We start from the raw sequence: 23,831 nt of genomic DNA, 5'->3' as shown, positions 1-23,831 counted from the left end.
GACCTTACCAATACCTTATACAATTTCAACATTACATCCCAACTCCTATACTCAATGCTCTGATTAATAAAGGCCAGTATACCAAAAGCTTTCTTCACCACCCTATCCACATGAGATTCCACCTTCAGGGAACTATGCACCATTATTCCTAGGTCCCCCTGTTCCACTGCATTCTTCAGTGCCCTACCATTTACCATGTATGTCCTATTTTGATTAGTCCTACCAAAATGTATCACCTCACATTTATCAGCATTAAACTCCATCTGCCATCTTTCAGCCCACTCTTCTAAGTGGTCTAAATCTCTCTGCAAGCTTTGACAACCTACTTCATTATCCACAACTCCACCTATCTTAGTATCATCTGCATACTTACTAATCCAATTTACCACCCCATCATCCAGATCATTAATATATATGACAAACAACATTGGACCCAGTACAGATCCCTGAGGCACACCACTAGACACCGTCCTCCAACCTGACACACAGTTATCCACCACTACTCTCTGGCATCTCCCATCCAGCCACGGCTGAATCTATTTCACTACTTCGATATTAATACCTAACGATTGAACCTTCCTAACTAACTTTCCGTGTGGAACCTTGTCAAAGGCCTTACTGAAGTCCATACAGACAACATTCACCACTTTACCCTCCTCAACCTTCCTAGTAACCTCATCAAAAAATTCAATAAGATTTGTCAAACATGACCTTCCACGCACAAATCCATGTTGACTGTTCCTAATCAGACCCTGTCTATCCAGATAATTATATATGCCACCTCTAAGAATACTTTCCATCAATTTACCCACCACTGACGTCAAACTCACAGGCCGATAATTGCTAAATTTACTCTTAGATCCCTTTTTAAACAATAAAACAACATGAGCAATACGCCAATCTTCCGGCACCATCCCTTGTTTCTAATGACATTTGAAATTACACAGACAGGACCCAGGCTGTAAAAATAGGGGACAAGCTCTCCTCTACAATCACTCTGAGCACCGGTGCCCCACAAGGCTGTGTACTCAGCCCTCTGCTGTACTCACTGTACACCCATGGTTGTGAAGCCAAGTTTCCATCGAACTCAATATATGAGTTTGCTGATGACACAACAATTGTAGGACATATCTCGGGTAATGATGAGTTTGAGTACAGAGAGGAAATTAAGAACCTGGTGGCATGATGTGAAGACAATAACCTATCCCTCAACGTCAGCAAAACGAAGGAATTGGTTGTTGACTTCAGAAGAAGTAGTGGACCGCACGACCCAATTTACATCGGTGGTGCGCAAGTGGAACAGGTCAAAAGCTTTAAGTTCCTCAGGGTCAATATCACAAATGACCTGACTTGGTCCAACCAAGCAGAGTCCACTGCCAAGAAGGCCCACCAGCGCCTTTACTTCCTGAGAAAACTAAAGAAATTTGGCCTGTCCCCTAAAACCCTCACCAATTTTGATAGATGCACCGTAGAAAGCATTCTTCTAGGGTGCATCACAACCTGGTATGGAAGTTGTCCTGTCCAAGACCGGAAGAAGCTGCAGAAGATCGTGAACACGGTGCAGCACATCACATAAACCAATCTTCTGTCCTTGGACTCACTTTACACCGCATGCTGTCGGAACAGTGCTGCCAAGATAATCAAAGACACAACCCACCCAGCCAATACACTTTTCGTCCCTCTGCCCTCTGGGAGAAGGCTCAGGAGCTTGAAGACTCGTACGGCCAGATTTGGGAACAGCTTCTCTCCAACTGTGATAAGACTGCTGAACGGATCCTGACCTGGATCTGTGCCGTACCCTCCAATTATCCGGACCTGCCTCTCAGTTTTTTTGCACTACCTTACTTTCCATTTTTCTATTTTCTATTTATGATTTATAATTTAAATTTTTTAATATTTACTATCAATTTGTAATCCAGGGAGCAGGAAGCGCAGAATCAAATATCGCTGTGATGATTGTACGTTCTAGTATCAATTGTTTGGCGATAATAAAGTATAAAGTCTAAATATAAATATTTCTGTCAGAGTCCCTGCTATTTCCACACTAACTCCCCTCAAGATCTCGGGAATATCCTGTTTGGACCTGGAGACTTATCCACTTTTTTATTCCTTAAAAGTGCCAGTACTTCCTCTTCTTTAATCATCATAGTTTCCATAACTACCCTACTTGTTTCCCTTATCTTACTCAATTCAATATCCTTCTCTTTAGTGAATACCAAAGAAAATAAATTGTTCAAAATCTCCCCCATCTCTTTTGGCTCCGCACATAGCCGTCCACTCTGATTCTCTAAGGGACCAATTTTATCCCTCTCTATCCTTTTGCTATTAATATAACTGTAGAAACCCTTTGGATTTATTTACACCTCACTTGCCAAAGCAACCTCATATCTTCTTTTAGCTTTTCTAATTTCTTTCTTAAGATTCTTTTTACATTCTTTATATTCCTCAAGCACCTCATTTACTCCAAGCTGCCTGTATTTATTGTAGATCTGTCTCTTTTTCTGAACCAATTTTCCAATATCCCTTGAAAACCATGGCTCTCTCAAACTTTTAACCTTTCCTTTCAACCTAACCAGAACATAAAGATCCTTTACCCTCAAAATTTCACCTTTAAATGACCTCCATTTCTTTATTACATCCTTCCCATTAAACAAATTACCCCAATCCACTCCTTCTAAATCCTTTTGCATGTCCTCAAAGTTAGCCATTCTCCAATCAAAAATCTCAACCCTGGGTCCAGACCTATCCTTCTCCATGATTATATTGACACTAATGGCATTGTGATCACTGGACCCGAAGTGCTCCCCAATACATACCTCCGTTACCTGCCCTATCTTATTCCCTAACCGGAGATCCAACACTGCCCCTTCTCTAGTTGGTACCTCTATGTATTGCTGCAAAAAACTATCTTGCACACATTTTACAAACTCCAAACCATCCAGCCCTTTTTACAGAATGGGCTTCCCAGTCAATGTGTGGAAAATTAAAATCTCCCACAATCACAACCTTGTGCTTACTACAAATATCTGCTATCTCTTTACAAATTTGCTCCTCCAATTCTCGCTCCCCATTAGGTGGTCTATAATACACCCCTATAAGCATCACTACACCTTTCCCATTCCTCAATTCCATCTATATAGCCTCCCTAGATGAGTCCTCTAATCTATCCTGCCAAAGTACAGCTGTTATATTTTCTCTGACAAGCAATGCAACACCTCCCCTTCTTGCCCCTCCGATTCTATCACACCTGAAGCAACGAAATCCAGGAATATTTAGTTGCCAATCACACCCCTTCTGCAACCATGTTTCACTAATAGCTGCAACATCATATTTCCAGGTATCAATCCATGCTCTAAGCTCATCCACCTTTCTTACAATGCTCTTCGCATTAAAATAGATGCATTTCAGAAACTCTCCACCTCTTACTCTTTGTTTATTCCTAATGGAACAAACAACTTTGTTATCTTTTTCTTCCTTCTCCCCTACATCGTCGGTCTGAGTGCTCCCGTTTTCTGTCCCCTGCCTATCCTCCCTGACAGACTGTCTACTAGCTTTCTCTATTTGTGAACTAACCTCCTCTCTCCTCGTCTCTTCAATTTGATTCCCACACCCCAACCATTCTAGTTTAAAGTCTTCTCAGTAGCCTTCGCAAATCTCCCCGCCAGGATATTGGTCCCCCTAGGATTCAAGTGCAACCTGTCCTTTTTGTACAGGTCACACCTGTCCCAAAAGAGGTCCCAATGATCCAAAAACTTGAATCCCTGCTCCCTGCTCAAATCCCTCAGCCATGTATTTATTCTCCACCTCATTCCATTCCTACTCTCACTGTCACGTGGCAGAGGCAGTATCCCGAGATTACTACCTTTGCAGTCCTTCTACTCAACTCCCTTCCTAACTCCCTATAGTCTCTTTTCAGGACCTCTTCCCTTTTCCTACCAATGTCATTGGTACCTATATGTACCTATTGCTGGCAGCACATTCCACACACTCACCACTTTGCTTAAAAAAACTTACCCCTGACATCTCCTCTGTACCTACTCCCAAGCAGCTTAAACCTGTGCCCTCTTGTGGTAGCCATTTCAGTCCTGGGAAAAAGCCTCTGACCATCCACACGATCAATGCCTCTCATCATCTTATACACCTCTATCAGGTCACCTCCCATCCTCTGTCCCTCCAAGGAGAAAAGGCCGAGTTCACTCAACCTGTTTTCATAAGGCATGCTCCCCAATCCAGACAGCATCCTTGTAAATCTCCTCTGCACCCTTTCTATGGCTTCCACATCCTTCCTGTAGTGAGGCAACCAGAATTGAGCACCGTACTCCAAGTGGGGTCTGATCAGGGTCCTATATAGCTGCAACATTACCTCTCGGCTCCTCAATTCAGTTCCACAATTGATGAAGGCCAATACACTGTGTGCCGCCTTAACCACAGAGTCAACCTGTGCAGCTGCTTTGAGCGTCCTATGGTCTCGGACCCCAAGATCCCTCTGATCCTTCACACTGCCAGGAGTCTTACCATTAATACTATATTCTTCCATCATATTTGACCTACTAAAATGAACCACTTCACACTTACCTGGTTTGAACTCCATCTGCCACATCTCAGCCCAGTTTTGCATCCTATCAATGTCCCGTTGTAACTTCTGACAGCCCTCCACACTATCCACAACACCTCCAACCTTTGTGTCATCAGCAAATTTGCTAACTCATCCCTCCACTTCCTCATCCAGGTCATTTATAAATTCACAAAGAGTAAGGGTCCCAGAACAGATCCCTGAGGCACACCACTGGTCACCGACCTCCATGCAGAATATGACCCGTCCACAACCACTCTTTCCCTTCTGTGGGCAAGCCAATTCTGAATCCATAAAGCAATGTCCCGTTGGATCCCATACCTCCTTACTTTCTCAATTAGCTTTGCATGGGATACCTTATTATCAGGGTACCATGGGTCCCTTGAACATTTGTCAAATTTCTGCTGGACATTTCCCTGAGAACATTTGCTCCCAATTTATGCTTCCAAGTTCCTGCCTAATAGCTTCATAATTCCCCTTACTCCAATTAAACGTTTTCCTACCTTGTCTGTTCCTATCCCTCTCCATTGTAAGAGGAGATAGAATTGTGATCACTATCTCCAAAATGCTCTCCCACTGAGAGAGATCTTACACCTGACCAGATTCATTTCCCAACACCAGATCAAGTACAGCCTCTCCTCTTGTAGGCTTATCTGAATATTGTGTCAGGAAACCTTCCTGATCACACCCGACAAACTCCACCCCATCTAAACCCCTCGCTCCAGGTAGATGCCAATCAATATTTGGGAAATTAAAATCTCCCACCACAACAGCCCTGTTATTATTATACCTTTGCAGAATCTGTCTTCCTGTCTGCTCCTCGATGTCCCTGTTCCTTGCTGTACGTCTGATAGAATCATATAAAAGTACAGCATAGAAACAGGCTCTTCGGCTGTGACAAACCATTTAAACTGCCTAAACTCTAACCTGCACCTGGACCGTTGCCCCCCCCCCACCCCCTGCCAATCATGCACCTATCGTAGAATTCTCCAACTTCCGGTAATTCCCTCCCCTTCCCTTCCTCTATCCCTATTTCACTCTGCCCCCTCCCCCAGCTGCCTATCACCTCCCTCATGGTTCCGCCTCCTTCTACTACCCATTGTTTTCCTGCCTATCACCTCCCTGCTTCCCCTCCCCCACCCCTTTGTCTTTCACATTACTGGTTTTTCAACTGAACCTACCAGCCTTTTTCCTTCTCACCCTCCCCCCACCTTCTTTATAGGGCCTCTGCCCCTTCCCTGTTCAGTCCGGACGAAGGGTTCCGGCCCGAAACGTCGACTCATCATTTCCACGGATGCTGCCCCCCCTGTTGAGTTCCTCCAGCGTGTTGTGAGTGTTGCTTTGATCCCAGCATCTGCAGATTATTTTGTGTTCACCTTTGTGACCTCACTGCTATACTCATTTTCTTTTTATGTATCCCAAAAATATTCATTTCTTGCCCTATTCCCTTTCTCTTTGCTTTCTCCATGCAGGATGTGAATTGTCCATGGGTAGAGGAGCGTGTCCTGGCTTACCCAGACAAGCACCAGTTGTCTTTTTACCCTGGCTGGAGGGAGGGGTGGTGAGGCGGGAGAGGATTGAGGAAGGGACGGGTGGGGAGAGGGAGTAGTGCATTTGTGGCTATGCTTATAGAGCCATGGTATCAGTGGAAATATTGTGAATGGGCATAATGAACTGCAGCTTCTACTTTCACAGTCTGAGTTCTTCAGTTACCTTATTCACGTAAACTTCACCTTAAACACTTGCAGGAGCTGAGTGATAGCATCAGTAGTAAGGAAGGGGAGCTAGAGAATCTGAAGAGCCAGGCTGAAGCTGTAATAAAGAACACATCTCCCAAGGGTGCTGAGGATATCAACAGAGACTTGGAGCAACTGAGGACAGACTGGGAGGACCTGCAACGGAAGTGTGAACGGCATCAGGCCCCCCTACAACGAGCACTGCAGAATGTGCTAGAACATCAAACCAGGACTCAGCTGCTGGAGAGAGAGCTGGCTGAGATATTGGACCAATTACAGACTCTGGAACTCGAGCCTCCAGATGAGAATGAACCTGAAATTGTGTGGCGTAACTGTCTGGTAAGTTGTACCCTAGGGGGAGTGGGTCAGGGCGCTTTTGGTCTTTTTCCCAGTTGTGCCCCTTCCTGGTTGATGATTTGTGCTGGACCACGATATTTTACTTCACCTTGGAGCTACGTTTCTGAAGTTTACCATCATTTTGCACTCTGATGTTTAACACTTTTAATGTTCCTGGCTAGTCTCTCGTGTTTGCCTCCCAATCAACACCAAACACTTGGCCAGCTCTCTCCACTCTCACCACTTTAAACTGTTGCATAATATTGATCATCCTTACACCTGCTGTCTTACTTCTGTGTACCTGTACTGCTTCTAAATGTTGGCTGGTTCTTGCTTTCATTGTTGTGTACTTGGGGGAAATGGCTTTACTTTTTGAGGGGGTTGAGTGTGTGGATACAAAATAAATCCTAAATGGCTGTAGGGTGTTTTTAAGAATATTGGCACTTGAGTTGTCTAACTGGGCCAATGACATCCAAAACAAGGCAACGCATGCTAAGATTTTACAGAACAATTGCTGAATTTAGAAATAAGTAATACAATCCATTTTAGGCACTTAGTTTTAGAAAGGTATTTCAAGACCTTGAAGAGGGTGTTAAGGATGAGAGATTGCAGGGTCCATGAGGACTTACGGCTGTAGTAGCAGGTCTGAGTGAGAGTGTTATCAAAGGGTAGGAGAGCAGCAGAAATCACAGACAGTGGGGGTAGATCTGTCATACACAACTCATGTCAGGCAGGGTTCAGAGTATTTGGGTACCAGGGATGTGAAGATCTGAGATTGTTCATCAGGAACAGGAAAAAATGTGAATTTATTCTTCTTCCATCAGCAGGAAATACTGTTTATTTACTGTTTTGTCAGGAACAGGGAAATTTGTGGATTTATTGTTCTGCCAGGAACAGGGAAGACTTTATTTATTGTTCTTCTAGGAACAGGGAATACTATTTATTTATTGTTCTGCCAGGAAAAGGGAATAGTAGACCATAAGATAGGAGCACCATTTCATCATGGCTGAACTATTTTTCCTCTCAGCCCCAATCTTGTTTCTTCTCCCCGTATCCCTTCATGATCTGAACAATCAAGAATCTACCAACCTCTGTCATTGATTTACTTAAAGACCATAAGACATAGGAGCAGAATTAGGCCATTTGGCCCATGAATCTGCCTTAAATACACCCAATGATCTGGCCTCCACAGCTGCCTGCAGCAACAACTTTCACAAATTCACCACCCTTTGGCTAAAAAAAAATGCTCTGCATTGGTTTTAATCTGATGCCCCTCTATCCTGAGGATGTGTCTTCTTGTCCTAGACTCCCCCACCATAGGAAGCATCCTTTCCACATCTACTCTGTCTAGGCCTTTCAGCATTCAAAAGGTTTCAATGAGATCCCCACTTATCCTTCTGAATTCCCACGAATACAGACCCAGAGCTATCAAACGTTCCTCGTATGATAACCCTTTCATTCCTGGAATCATCCTTGTGAACCTCCTCTGAACTCTCTTCAATAGCAGCCAATCCCTTCTTAGATGAGGAGCCCAAAACTGTTCACAATACTCAAAATGAGGCCTAGGTAGTAGCTTGTAAAGCCTCAGCATCACATCCCTGCTCTTGTATTCCAGACTTCTTGAAATGAATGCTAACAGTGCATTTGCCTTCCTCACCACCGACTCAACCTGCAAGTTAACTTTTGGGGTGTTCTGCACGAGGACTCCCAAGTACCTTTGTGTCTCAGATTTTTGGATTTTCTCCCCATTTAGAAAGTAGTTTGCACATTTAGTTCTACTACCAAAATGCATGATCATGCATTTTCCAACATAAATTTCAATTGCCACTTTCTTTCCCATTCTCCTAAGTCCTTCTGCAGCCTACCTGTTCCTCAACACTACCTCCCCCTCCACCAATCTTCGTATCATCTACAAACTTGGCAACAAAGCCATCTATTCCATCATCTAAATCATTTATATATAGCAAAAACGAAGCAGTCCCAACACCGACCTCTGCAGAACACAACTAGTCACTGGCAGCCAACCAGAAAACGATCCCTTTTATTCCCCCTCGCTGCCTCCTACCAATCAGCCAATGCTCTAACCGTGCCAGTAACTTTCCTGTAATACTTGGTAAGCAGCCTCATGTGTGGCATCTTGTCGAAGGCTTTCTGAAAGTCCAAGTATACAACATCCACTGCATCCCTTTTATCTATCCTACATATAATCTCCTTGAAGAATTCCAACAGGTTTGTCAGGCAAGGCTTTCCTTTAAGGAAACCATGTTGACTTGGTCCTATCTTGCCTTGTAACACCAAGTACTCCATAAAGGTTTGGTCTCCACAGCTGCTTGTGGCAAAGAATTCCACAGATTCACCACTCTTTGGCTAAAGGAATTCCTCCTCATCTCCATTCTAAAAGCACACCCCTCTGTTCTGTAGATGTGACCTCCAGTCTTAGACTTTCTCATCATAGGAAACATCCGTAAGACCATAAGACAAAGGAGCAGAAGTTGGCCATTCGGCCCATTGAGTCTGCTCCACCATTTTATCATGAGCTGATCCATTCTCCCAATTAGTCCCACTCCCCCACCTTCTCACCATAACCTTTGATGCCTTGGCTACTCAGATACCTATCAATCTCTCCCTTAAATACACCGAATGACTCGACCTCCACTGCTGCCCATGCAACAAATTCCATAGATTCACCACCCTCTGGCTAAAAAAATTTCTTCGCATTTCTGTTCTGAATGGGCGCCCTTCAATCCTTAAGTCATGCCCTCCCGTACTAGACTCCCCCATCATGGGAAACAACTTTGCCACATCCACTCTATCAAGGCGTTTTACCATCCATTAGGTTCCAATTAGATCACTCCTCATTCTTCTGACTTCCAGTGAATACAGTCCAGAGGCATCAAATACTCTTAATATTGCAAGCCATTCAATCCTGGAATCATTTGCGTGAACTTCCATTTAATTAATAAATAAATAAATAGTGTTTATTGTTCTCCCAGGAAAAGGGAAGACTGTGGATTTATTGTTCTAACAGGAACAGGGAAGACTGTGGATTTATTGTTCTAACAGGAACAGGGAAGACTGTGGATTTATTGTTCTAACAGGAACAGAGAAGACTGTGGATTTATTGTTCTAACAGGAACAGGGAAGACTGTGGTTTTATTGTTCTAACAGGAAAAGGGAAGGCTGTGGATTTATTGTTCTCTCAGGATCGGGGAAGAATGTGGATTTATTGTTCTAACAGGATCAGGGAAGTCTGTGGATCTATTGATCTCATAGGAACAGGGAATACTGTGGATATATTGTTCTGCTGGGAACAGGGAAGACTGTAATTATTATTCTACCAGGAACAGGGAATATTGTGGATTTATTGTTTTGCTAGGAGCAGGGAATACTAGGGATGAGGTCCTGAAGTGTGAGTTTCGGGAACTAGGCAGAAGGCTGAAGAACAGGACCTCAAGGGTGGCGTTCTCAGGATTGCTGCAAGTGCTGCGTGACAGTGATGGTAAGAATTAGAGGAGATGGCAGTTGAATACGTGGCTGAGGAGTTGGTGCAGGGAGCAGGGTTTTAGATTTTTGGATCATTGGGATCTCTTCTGGGGAAGGTGGGACCTGTACAGATTGGATGGATTGCACCTGAACTCAAGGGGGAACAATATCCTTGCAGGTAGGTTCGCTGGCATGGTTCGGGAGGGTTTAAACTAATTTGCAAAGGGGATGGGACCCAGAGCGATAGAGCAGTGAAAGAAGTGCATGGAATAAAGCCAGATCTAACATATAGAGAGACTTTGAGGAAAGAGAAGCAGAATAAACGGTGTAAAGACAGTAAGGTAGAAGGGCTGAAATATGTGTACCTCAATGCAAGAAGCATCAGGAACAAAGGTGATGAACTGAGAGCTTGGATACATACATGGAATTATGATGTAGTGACCATTACAGAGACTTGGCTGGCACCAGGGCAGGAATGGATTCTCAATATTCCTGGATTTCAGTGTTTTAAAAGGGATAGGGAGGGCGGAAAAAGGGGGGAAGGGGTGGCATTACTGGTCAGGGATACTATTACAGCTACAGAAAGGGTGGATAATGTAGCAGGATCCTCTTTTGAGTCAGTATGGGTGGAAGTCAGGAACAGGAAGGGAGCAGTTACTCTATTGGGGGTATTCTATAGGCCCCCTGGTAGCAGCAGAGATACAGAGGAGCAGATTTGGAGGCAGATTTTGGAAAGGTGCAAAAATAACAGGGTTGTTATCATGGGTGACTTTAAGTTCCCTAATATTGATTGGCACCTGATTAGTTCCAAGGGTTTAGATTGGGCAGAATTTGTTCAGTGTGTCCAGGACGGATTCCTGTCACAGTATGTGGACAGGCCGGCTAGAGGGAATGCTATACTAGATCTAGTACTAGGTAATGAACCGGGTCAGGTCACAGATCTCTCAGTGGGTAAGCATCTGGGGGACAGTGACCACTGCTCCCTGGCCTTTGGCATTATCATGGAAAAGGATAGAATCAGAGAGGACAGGAAAATTTTTAATTGGGGAAGGGCAAATGATGACGCTATAAGGCTAGAACTTGCGGGTATGAATTGGGATGATGTTTTTGCAGCGAAATGTACTATGGACATGTGGTCGATGTTTAGAGATCTCTTGCAGGATGATAGGGATAAATTTGTCCCGGTGAGGAAGATAAAGAATGGTAGGGTGAAGGAACCATGGGTGACAAGTGAGGTGGAAAATCTAGTCAGGTGGAAGAAGGCAGCATACATGAGGTTTAGGAAGCAGGGATCAGATGGGTCTATTGAGGAATATAGGGAAGCAAGAAAGGAGCTTAAGAAGGGGCTGAGAAGAGCAAGAAGGGGGCATGAGAAGACCTTGGCAAGTAGGGTAAAGGAAAACCCCAAGGCATTCTTCAATTATGGGAAGAACAAAAGGATGACAGGAGTGAAGGTAGGACCGATTAGAGGTAAAGATGGGAAGATGTGCCTGGAGGCTGTGGAAGTGAGCGAGGTCCTCAATGAATACTTCTCTTCAGTATTCACCAATGAGAGGGAACTTGATGATGGTGAGGATAATATGAGTCAGGTTGATGTTCTGGAGCATGTTGATATTAAGGGAGAGGAGGTGTTGGAGTTGTTAAAATACATTAGGACGGTTAAGTCCCCTGGGCCTGATGGAATATTCCCCAGGCTGCTCCACGAGGCAAGGGAAGAGATTGCTGAGCCTCTGGCTAGGATCTTTATGTCCTTGTTGTCCATGGGAATGGTACCGGAGGATTGGAGGGAGGCGAATGTTGTCCCCTTGTTCAAAAAAGGTAGTAGGGATAGTCCGGGTAATTATAGACCAGTGAGCCTTACGTCTGTGGTGGGAAAGCTGTTGGAAAAGATTCTTAGAGATAGGATCTATGGGCATTTAGAGAATCATGGTCTGATCAGGGACAGTCAGCATGGCTTTGTGAAAGGCAGATCGTGTCTAACAAGCCTGATAGAGTTCTTTGAGGAGGTGACCAGGCATATAGATGAGGGTAGTGCAGTGGATGTGATCTATATGGATTTTAGTAAAGCATTTGACAAGGTTCCACACAGTAGGCTTATTCAGAAAGTCAGAAGGCATGGGATCCAGGGATGTTTGGCCAGGTGGATTCAGAATTGGCTTGCCTGCAGAAGGCAGAGGGTCGTGGTGGAGGGAGTACATTCAGATTGGAGGATTGTGACTAGTGGAGTCGCACAAGGGTCTGTTCTGGGACCTCTACTTTTCGTGATTTTTATTAACGACCTGGATGTGGGGGTAGAAGGGTGGGTTGGCAAGTTTGCAGACGACACAAAGGTGGGTGGTGTTGTAGATAGTGTAGAGGATTGTCAAAGATTGCAGAAAGCCATTGATAGGATGCAGAAGTGGGCTGAGAAGTGGCAGATGGAGCTCAACCTGGAGAAGTGTGAGGTGGTGCACTTTGGTAGGACAAACTCCAAGGCAGAGTACAAAGTAAATGGCAGGATACTTGGTAGTGTGGAGGAGCAGAGGGATCTGGGGGTACATGTCCACAGATCCCTGAAAGTTGCCTCACAGGTGGATAGGGTAGTTAAGAAAGCTTATAGGGTGTTAGCTTTCATAAGTCAAGGGATAGAGTTTAAGAGTCGCGATATAATGGTGCAGCTCTATGAAACTCTGGTTAGGCCACACTTGGAGTACTATGTCCATTTCTCGTCGCCTCACTATAGGAAGGATGTTGAAGCATTGGAAAGGGTATAGAGGAGATTTACCAGGATACTGCCTGGTTTAGAGAGTATGCATTATGATCGGAGATTAAGGGAGCTGGGGCTTTACTCTTTGGAGAGAAGGAGGATGAGAGGAGACATGATAGAGGTGTACAAGGTAATAAGAGGAATAGATAGAGTGGATAGCCAGCGCCTCTTCCCCAGGGCACCTCTGCTCAATAGAAGGGGACATGGCTTTAAGGTAAGGGGTGGGAAGTTCAAGGGGGATATTAGAGGAAGGATTTTTACTCAGAGAGTGGTTGTTGCGTTGAATGCACTGCCTGAGTCAGTGGTGGAGGCAGATACACTAGTGAAGTTTAAGAGACTACCAGACAGGTATATGGAGGAATTTAAGGTGGGGGCTTATATGGGAGGCAGGGTTTGAGGGTCGGCACAACATTGTGGGCCAACGGGCCTGTACTGTGCTGTACTATTCTATCTTGTATGTTCATAGAATTTCAACAGGTTCGTTAGGCAGGATTTTCCCTGAAGGAAACCATGCTGACTTTGTGCTATCTTGTCCTGTGTACCAAGTAGTCCATCACCTTACCCTTAACAATTGTCTCCCAACATCTTCCCAGCCACTGAGGTCAGGCTAACTGGTCTGTAATTTCTTTTCTGCTGCCTTCCTCCTTAAACAGTGGAGTGACATTTGCAACTTTCCAGTCCTCTGAAGTATTCTACGCTACCAATATCCAACAGGGTCTTGCGATCATAAAGAAAACGTCCAAGACAATCACTTGCACCATGCACCATCCAACGGTGCACAACATGTCAAGGTGACAACACAAGAATGGTACACAATAAGTTCAGATCCATCACTATTGGGCACCTTGCTGATGAGATAGTCCTGCTGTACTTGATGTTCTTAATGTCCATCAGTGACTTACAAGACAAAGACACCTTTGATTAGACCTGGAGTAGCTGCTGAGTTCAAGTGCACCATCATCTTTCTGGAAGATCATTTCTGAGTTGGATAGAGTGGATGTGGAGATGGTGTGAAATAACAGCAGAAGTTGCTGGTAATGCTTCACAGGTCAGATAATGTGTATGGAAAGAGAAGCAGGCAATGATTTGGGCCTGTTGTGCCACCATGCCTTGTGGATGATAGAGAGATTGAACGTGAGGGTAGGTGTCAGACTGATGGAAATGGCCATCATGGATGATAGAGAGAGATTGAACGTGAGGGTAGGTGTCAGACTGATGGAAATGGCCATTGTCGATGATAGAGATTAAACGTGAGGGTGTCAGACTGATGAAAATGGCCATTACCTAGCACTTAATTGGTACAAATATTCTAGGCACATGTCTGCCCATACCTGGCCCTACACTGTGCAGGAATGCTCCACTTATTTGCAAGTTTTGTAAGTCCTCAAATTATTGGAAGAAAATTAAATAATTAGCAAGGTAATGGGTGTGGGAATAAATTCCAGACCATCTTCTTGAACTCTAATTCTTGCTAAACCTCCCACTTCTGTTCCAGTCGCATTGACAGACCTTGTCCAAATTAATGACTAAGCAGGAAATCAAGTCCAATGAGGTCTTTTTTTGAGGTTGCACCACTCCAAACTGTCTCTGTTCTTATTAAGACATTTTTATCTCACCGTCTTTCCTTCCTGATTTAGATCACCAGGTCTTCAATTTTAGCAGTGGAATCGCGAGTGGAAGAACTTCAGATGAAACTGAAAAATCTTGGCATGTCCTCACAGAACGACACTCTCTCTGCTCAGGTCCTGAATGTCATTCAGGAATTTAACAGGTAATGTTGCAGGCTTAGAAAAGCTAGATGTGCTAAAACTCTTGTGTTATGAATTTTCTTTGCACCTGTGTGGCTCAGAGGATTGAGGGATGTTCAGACATCAAAGTACATTTCTTATCAAAGTATGTATATTTTATACAACTTTGAGTTTTCTCACCTTACAAAAAGTCACAAAACAAAGAAAGCCAGCAAAACCCTGAAAAAAGGACTGTCATGGGTGTATTACAAATTTCTTAGTCAATAGGTGACAGAGGCGAAGATGTGCAAATAACAAAGAGATGCAGTAACATTAGGGTTGTAGTACTGCAGTTTTCAGTTCACTGAATATTAACTGGAAGTGCCTTGGCCTTAAAGGTTCAGGGAGTGGAATTTTTGAAATGTTTCCAGGAGAGCCTTTTGATAGAGTAACCAACAATGGAAGGAGAATTACAGAACTTCATCTTATGGAAATGGAGCTAGTCAAGTAGTGAAAGTCAAGGGCCTCCGTTGGTCAGAGTTGACCATGGATATTGCGTCCCAGCTGTCTAGATACGCAAGCCTGGGCAGTACGATATGGAGAGCAAGCTGTTGCCCATGTAGCAAGCTCTCCCTCTCCATGCATCTGATGAACTCAAAGGAATGACAGAGACCGATACAGTTTGGTACCAGCAGCATTGCTGGAGTTGCCAGTTGGCATTGAGCTCAATGTAGGACTGTCTTAGGGACTCCAGCTCCTGATTTTTTCCTTGGGGTTTACTCCCAAAGCCTTCCCCATGAGTGGTTATAGCCACAAGGTAGCAGAGGCTTGAAATCAATTTCCTTCTCTTAGATGAACTGCTAACCATGGCTGATGAGCCCCATCTGCCTGAAGTGACTGATTTTAAGGCACCAGTAACCCGCCTTTGCCCTTTCTCATGTCAGTAGAAATGGTTCTGCCAAGCTTAGTACGTGAAGACCAGACGCTGGACTTGATTGTCAGAGGCTATTTGGGCCGTGTGCCATTGGGAGCTTGTCCCTATTACCACCCATGCCTATAACATCCTTATATTGCATCTGTTTGCTATTTGCACATCTTTTCCTCTATCACCTATTGACTACTAAGAGATTTGTAATACACCCCAAGACTCTTGGCAGTGTGGAGGATCAGTGGGATTTTAGGGTCCGAGTCCATAGGACACTCAAAGCTGCTACGCAGGTTGACTGTGTGGTTAAGAAGGCAAATGGTGCATTGGCCTTCATCAACTGTGGGATTGAGTTTAAGGGCCGAGAGGTAATGTTACAGCTATATAGAACCCTGGTCAGACCCCACTTGGAGTACTGTGCTCAGTTCTGGTCACCTCACTACGGGAAGGATATGGAAACTACAGAAAAGATGCAGAGGAGATTTACAAGGATGTTGCCTGGATTGGGGAGCATACCTTATGAGAATAGGTTGAGTGAACTCAGCCTTTTCTCCTTGGAGCGACAGAGGATAAGAGGTGACCTGATAGAGGTATATAAGATGATAAGAGGCATTGATCGTGTGGATAGTCAGAGGCTTTTTCCCAGGTCTGAAATGGCTAACACGAGAGGGCACAGTTTTAATTAAGGTGCTTGGAAGTAGGTACAGAGATGTCCGGAGTAAGTTTTACTCAGAGAGTGGGGAGTGCGTGGAATGGGCTGCTGGCGATGGTGGTGGAGGCGGATATGATAGGGTCTTTTCAGAGACTCCTGGATAGGTACATGGAGCTTAGAAAAATAGAAGGCTATGGGTAACCCTAGGTAATTTCTAAAGTAAGTGCATGTTCGGCACAGCATTGTGGGCTGAAGGGCCTGTATTGTGCAGTAGTTTTTCTATGTTTCTAAGATATGAGGCACATTTGGCAGCTTTGAGCCTGTACGCACTGGAATTTAGAAGAATGGAGGAAGATCTCATTGAAACCATAAGACACGGGAGCAGAATTAGACCATCTGGCCCATCGAGTCTGCTCCGCCATTCAATCATGGCTGATCGTTTTTTTTTCTCCTCCTCAGCCCACTCCACAACTTTCTTCCCATAACTTTTGATGTGATGTCCAATCAAGGACCTATCAATCTCTGCCTTAAATAAACTCAATGACCTGGCCTCCATGACTGCCTGTCGTAATAAATTCCACAAATTTTCTACCTTCTGGTTAAAGAAATTTCTCTGCATCTCTTTTTTAAATGGATGTCCCTCCATCCAGAAGTGGTGCCCTCTTGTGTTAGACTCCCCTCCATTGGGAAAAATCCTTTCCACATCTACACTGTCTAGGTCTTTCAACATTCAAAAGGTTTCAATGTGATCCCTCCTCAACCTTCTAAATTTCAGCAAGTACAGACCCAGAGCTATCAAACATTCCTCGATTGATAACCCTTTCATTCTTGGAATCATCTCGTGAATCCCTCTGGACCATCTCCAAAGCCAGCACATCTTTTCTAAGATGAGGGGACCAAAACTGTTCACAATACTCAAGGTGAGGCCTCACCAGTGCCTTATAAAGCCTCAGCATCACATCCTTGCTCTTGTATTCTGGACCTCTTGAAATGAATGCTAACATGGTATTTCCTTCCTCACCACCAACTCAACCTGCAAGTTAACCTTCAGGGTGTTCTGCACAAGTTCTCCCATGTCCCTTTGCATCTCAGATTCCTGGATTTTCTCCCGGTTTAGAAAATAACCCTCACATTTATATCAACTACCAAAGTGCATGACCAAGCATTTTCCAACATTGTATTTCACTTGCCTCTTTCTTGCCCATTTTCCTAATCTGTCTAAGTCCCACTGCATCCTACCTGTTTCCCCAACACTACCTGCCCCTCCACCAATCTTCGTATCATCTGCAAACTTGGCAACAAAGCCATCTATTCCATCATCTAAAGCATTGATATACAGCATAAAAACAAGTGGCCCCAACACCGACCCCTGCGGAACACCATTCATCACTGACAGCCAGCCAGAAAAGGATCCTTTTATTCCCACTTGCTGCCTCCTACCAATCTGGCAATGCTCTAACCATATTATTAACTTTTCTGTAATGCATGGGCTGTTAACTTGTTAAGCAGCCTCATGTGTAGCACCTTGTCAAAGGTCTTCTGAAAGTCCAAATATACAACATCCCCTTTATCTATCTGACTTGTAATCTCCTCAAAGAATTCAAACAGGTTTGTCAGGCAGGATTTTCCCTGAAGAAAATCTTGTCCTGTGTCATCAAGTACACCGTCACCTCATCCTTAACATTTGACTCCACCATCTTCCCAACCACTGAGGTCAGGCTAACTGGTTTATAATTTCCTTTCTGCTGCCTTCCTTCTTTCTTAAAGAGTGGAGTGATATTTGCAGTTTTCCAGTCCTCTGGCACCATGCGGGAGTCCAATGATTTTTGAAAGATCATTTCTAGTGCCACCACAATCTCTAATGTTACCGCTTTCAGAACCTTAGGGTGTAGTTCATCTGGTACAGGTTACTTATGTACCTTTAGGTCTTTCAGATTTTTAAGCACCTTCTCTCTTGTAATAGGTACTGCACCCACTTCTCTTCCTTCACACACTACAATATCAGGCACACTGCTAGTGTCTTCCACAGTGAAGTCCGATTCAAAATACTCATTTGGTTCCTCAGCTATCTCCTTGTCCCCTGTTATTATTTCTCCTGTCTCATTTTCTAGCGGTTCTATACTCACTCTCATAGATAGATTACATAGAATAGTACAGCACATTACAGGCCCTTCAGCCCACAATGTTGTGCCGACCCTCAAACACTGCCTCCCATATAACCCCCAACCTTAAATTCCTCCATATACCTGTCTAGTAGTTTCTTAAACTTCACGAGTGTATCTGCCCCCACCACTGCCTCAGGCAGTGCATACCACTCACCAACCACTCTCTGAGTAAAAAACCTTCTTCTAGTAATCCCCCTTGAACTTCCCACCCCTTACCTTAAAGCCATGTCCCCTTCTATTGAGCAGAGGTGCCCTGGGGAAGAGGCGCTGGCTATCCACTCTTATCTATTCCTCTTATTACCTTGTTATGAGGCTATAAGGCTAGAACTTACGGGTGTGAATTGGGATGATGTTTTTGCAGGGAAATGTACTATGGACATCTGGTCAATGTTTAGTGATGTCTTGCAGGATGTTAGCGATAAATTTGTCCCGGTGAGGAAGATGAAGAATGGTAGGGTGAAGGAACCATGGGTGACAAGTGAGGTGGAAAATCTAGTCAGATGGAAGAAGGCAGCATACATGAGGTTCAGTAAGCAAGGATCAGATGGGTCTACTAAGGAATATAGGGAAGCAAGAAAGGAGCTTAAGAAGGGACTGAGAAGAGCAAGAAGGGGGCATGAGAAGGCCTTGGCAAGTAGGATAAAGGAAAACCCCAAGGCATTCTTCAATTATGTGAAGAACAAAAGGATGACGGGAGTGAAGGTAGGACCGATTAGAGATAAAGGTGGGAAGATGTGCCTGGAGGCTGTGGAAGTGAGCGAGGTCCTCAATGAATACTTCTCTTCGGTATTCACCAATGAGAGGGAACTTGATGATGGTGAGGACAATATGAGTGAGGTTGATGTTCTGGAGCATGTTGATATTAAGGGAGAGGAGGTGTTGGAGTTGTTAAAATACATTAGGGCAGATAAGTCCCCGGGGCCTGACGGAATATCCCCCAGGCTGCTCCGCGAGGCGAGGGAAGAGATTGCTGAGCCCCTGGCTAGGATCTCTATGTCCTCGTTTTCCATGGGAATGGTACTGGAGGATTGGAGGGAGGCGAATGTTGTCCCCTTGTTCAAAAAAGGTAGTAGTGATAGTCCGGGTAATTATAGACCAGTGAACCTTACGTCTGTGGTGGGAAAGCTGTTGGAAAAGATTCTTAGAGATAGAATCTCTGGGCATTTAGAGAATCATGGTCTGATCAGGGACAGTCAGCATGGCTTTATGAAGGGCAGATCGTGTCTAACAAGCCTGATAGAGTTCTTTGAGGAGCTGACCAGGCATATAGATGAGGCGTTCCATTCCAGGACATCTCAAATGTCCTCTTTCTTTAAGGATCGTGGTTTCCCTTCTACTGTCATCAATGATGCCCTCACCCGCAATTCCTCCATTTCCCGCACTTCAGCCCTCACCCCATCCTCCCGCAACCACAAGGACAGAGTTCCCCTTGTCCTCAGCTACCACCCCACCAGCCTCTGGATCCAGCACATTATCTTCCGCAACTTCCGCCACCTTGAACAGGAACCCAGCACTAAGCACATCTTTCCCTCTCCACCCCTCTCTGCTTTCCGCAGGGATCAGTCCCTCCGCGAACTCCCTTATCCGCACGTCCTGTAAGTGTAAGTGCTACACCTGTCCCTACACCTCCTCTCTTGCCACCATTCAGGACCCCAAACAGTCCTTCCAGGTGAGGCAACACTTCACTTGTGAGTCTGTTGGGGTCATGTATTGCATCCGGTGCTCCCGGTGCGGCCTCCTCTACATCGGTGAAACCCGACGCAGATTGGGGGACCGCTTCGCCGAGCACCTCCACAACAGACAGGATCTCCCGGTAGCCACCCACTTCAACTCTGCTTCCCATTCAGATATGTCCATACATGGCCTTCTCTACTGCCATGATGAGGCTAAACTCAGGTTGGAGGAGCAACACCTCATATACCATCTAGGTAGTCTCCAGCCCCTTGGTATGAACATAGAATTCTCCAACTTCCGGTAACTCCCTCCTCCTCCCTTCCTCTATCCGTATTTCACTTTGCCCCCTCCCCCAGCTGCCTATCATCTCCCTCATGGTTCCACCTCCTTCTTCTACTACCCATTGTTTTCCTGCCTATGATGTCCCTGCTTCCCCTCCCCCAACCCTTTGTCTCTCAGATTACTGGTTTTTCAACTGAACCTACAAGCATTCTTCAAATCCTTCCACCTCCTCCTTCTTTCTTCAGTCCTGATGAAGGGTTCCGGCCTGAAACATCGACTCATCGTTTGCACTGATGCTGCCTGACCTGCTGAGTTCCTCCAGCGTGCTGTGAATATAGATGAGGGTAGTGCAGTGGATGTGATCTATATGGATTTTAGTAAGGCATTTGACAAGGTTCCACACGGTAGGCTAATTCAGAAAGTCAGAAGGCATGGGATCCAGAGAAGTTTGGCCAGGTGGATTCAGAATTGGCTTGCCTGCAGAAGGCAGAGGGTCGTGGTGGAGGGAGTACATTCAGATTGGAGGATTGTGAGTAGTAGTGTCCCACAAGGATCTGTTCTGGGAGCGCTACTTTTCGTGATTTTTATTAACGACCTGGATGTGGGGGTAGAAGGGTGGGTTGGCGAGTTTGCAGACGACACAAAAGTTGGTGGTGTGGATAGTGTAGAGGATTGTCGAAGATTGTAGAGAGCCATTGATAGGATGCAGAAGTGGGCTGAGAAGTGGCAGATGGAGTTCAACCCGGAGAAGTGTGAGGTGGTACACTTTGGAAGGACAAACTCCAAGGCAGAGTACAGAGTAAATGGCAGGATACTTGATAGTGTGAAGGAGCAGAAGGATCTGGGGGTACATGTCCATAGATCCCTGAAAGTTGCCTCACAGGTAGATAGGGTAGTTAAAGTTTATGGGGTGTTAGCTTTCATAAGTCGAGGGATAGAGTTTAAGAGTCGCGATGTAATGATGTAGCTCTATAAAACCCTGGTTAGGCCACACTTGGAGTACTGTGTCCAGTTCTGGTCGCCTCACTATAGAAAGGATGCGGAAGCATTGGAAAGGGTACAGAGAAGACTTACCAGGATGCTGCCTGGTTTAGAGAGTATGCATTATGTTCAGAGATTAAGGGAGCTAGGGCTTTACTCTTTGGAGAGAAGGAGGATGAGAGGAGACATGATAGAGGTATACAAGATATTAAGAGGAATAGATAGATTGGATAGCCAGCGCCTTTTCCCCAGGGCACCTCTGTTCAATACAAGAGGACATGGCTTTAAAGTATGGGGTGGGAATTTCAAGGGGGATATTAGAGGAAGTGTTTTACTCAGAGAGTGGTTGTTGTGTGGATTGCACTGCCTGAGTCAGTGGTGGAGGCAGATATGCTAGCGAAATTTAAGAGACCACCGGACAGGTATATGGAGGAATTTAAGGTGGGGGGTTATATGGGAGGCAGGGTTTGAGGGTTGGCACAACAATGTCGGCCAAAGGGCCTGTACTGTGCTGTACTATAATAGATAATTGTTATTAAATTATTATAAATCTTTGATTTAACAAGAATATTTATTTTTATAATGGTTAATCTTGGTAATGACTTGCCATTTCACAAAGCTTATTAAAATAAAACTGATAACTCAGCACCCTCAGGACCTTGGTGGCATTGGGTCAAGCAGATTTTCCAAAACTATTCAATGTTACACATTTCCCCCCCCCCAACACACTTTTAGTTTTTTTAAAACATGTTATCCAGTAGTTGAAAAAAATAAGAGAAACCTGCTGAGTTTCAGTTTATCAAACACACAAGCTGAAATGCTGAAGCACTCCAGATCCTACTTCTAACCCACACTCTGGACTCCAGCTCTGGCCAGAAAGCTACTCACATTCCTAACCCCTGGTGTTAGGAAGCCTGGTTAGATAGATAGATAGATATACTTTATTGATCCCTAGGGAAATTGGGTTTCGTTACAGCTGCACCAACCAAGAATGGAGCATAAATATAGCAATACAAAAACCACAAACAATCAAACAACAAAGTGCAAACTATACCAGATGGAAAATAAGTCCAGGACCAGTCTACAGGGTCAGAGTGTGTGACCCTCCACGGGAGGAGCTGCAAGTTCGATGGCCACAGGCAGGAACAACCTCCCGTGCCACCCAGTATTGTATCTCGGTGGAATACGGCCGAAGTCCAACAGTAAAAAGTTCAATATCCGGTCTACAAACACGTTCCTTGATCATAATATGACCCGGATTGCACCATCTGTTGTTAACCAGAACAGTAAGCACCCAACTCCTTTATGCTTACCACTCTGAGTGCACTTCCTGTCAGCCCGAACGGTCTGGAAGCCGTCCATGGAAAAGCTTTGATCGGGTATGTTCTTGTGCAGCCCCATTCCAGTGAAACACATAACACTGCACTCCTGAAATGTTCTCTGACGCCTGACTGGCGCCGTGAACTTGTCCATTTTATTACCCACCGAACTCCTCTTCTCCATAAGTCTCTGTTGTCTCTGTTCAGGCTCCACACTTGGCCAGAGGGCGGTGAATCTGTGGAATTCATTGCCACAGACAGCTGTGGAGGTCAAGTCATTGAGTATATTTAAAGTGGGGGTTGATAGGGTCTTGATTAGTCAGGGTGTCAAAGGTTACAAGGTGAAGGTAGGAGAGTGGGGTTGAGAGGGAAAGTAAATCAGCCACGATGGAATGGCGGAGCAGACTCGATGAGCCTAATTCTGCTCCTATGTCTTAATGGTCATATGGTCTTATTTTAAGGGTTTTGGGCTAAGACCCTTCATCAGCTCAGAACATTGACTGTTTATTAATTTTCTGCCTGACCTGCTGAGTTCCTCCAGCACCTCAGTGTACTTCTGTATGGAATGATCTGTCTGGATGGCACATTAAGACTTTTTTTTCCCCCATTGTATTTTGGTACACGTGACAATAATAAACTTTTTACCAATTCTTTTCCACTGGAGCTGCAGCCCAAGCAGTCTCAAAATCCAAGTCCAGGTTCATGCACCTCCATAGAATGGTTAGTGTAATGCTGTTCTAGCACCAGTGACCCTTATCGAATAGTACAGCACAGTACAGGCTCTTCGGCCCACTATGTTGTGCCGACCCTCAAACCCTGCCTCCCATATAACCCCCCACCTTAAATTCCTCCATATACCTGTCTAGTAGTCTCTTAAACTTCACTAGTGTATCTGCCTCCACCACTGACTCGGGCAGTGCATTCCACGCAACAACCACTCTCTGAGTAAAAACCTTCCTCTAATATCCCCCTTGAACTTCCCACCCCTTACCTTAAAGCCATGTCCCCTTGTATTGAGCAGTGGTGCCCTGGGGAAGAGGTGCTGGCTATCCACTCTGTCTATTCCTCTTAATATCTTGTACACCTCTATCAAGTCTTCTCTCATCCTCCTTCTCTCCAAAGAGTAAAGCCCTAGCTCCTTTAATCTCTATTCATAGTGCATACTCTCTAAACCAGGCAACATCCTGGTGAATTTCCTCTATACCCTTTCCAATGCTCCAACATCCTTCCTA

General features: G+C 44.8%; 1 protein-coding gene across 1 annotated transcript in view; it reads left to right on the top strand.

Annotated features, from left to right (window-relative positions):
- syne3 (spectrin repeat containing, nuclear envelope family member 3) overlaps positions 1–23,831 on the top strand; it is a 165,487-nt gene that overhangs the window by 63,913 nt on the left and 77,743 nt on the right. The window contains exons 6-7 of the mRNA XM_063042679.1: positions 6,322–6,648; positions 14,512–14,645. Of these exons, the coding sequence (XP_062898749.1) occupies positions 6,322–6,648; positions 14,512–14,645 (461 nt within the window). The remainder of the gene's footprint in view (positions 1–6,321; positions 6,649–14,511; positions 14,646–23,831) is intronic.

The sequence above is a fragment of the Mobula hypostoma genome, chromosome 1 (genome assembly GCF_963921235.1).
Source record: "Mobula hypostoma chromosome 1, sMobHyp1.1, whole genome shotgun sequence".
Taxonomy (NCBI): domain Eukaryota; kingdom Metazoa; phylum Chordata; class Chondrichthyes; order Myliobatiformes; family Myliobatidae; genus Mobula; species Mobula hypostoma.
The sequence above is the reverse complement of the archived record's forward strand: the minus strand, read 5'-3'. Positions and strand labels throughout refer to the sequence as shown.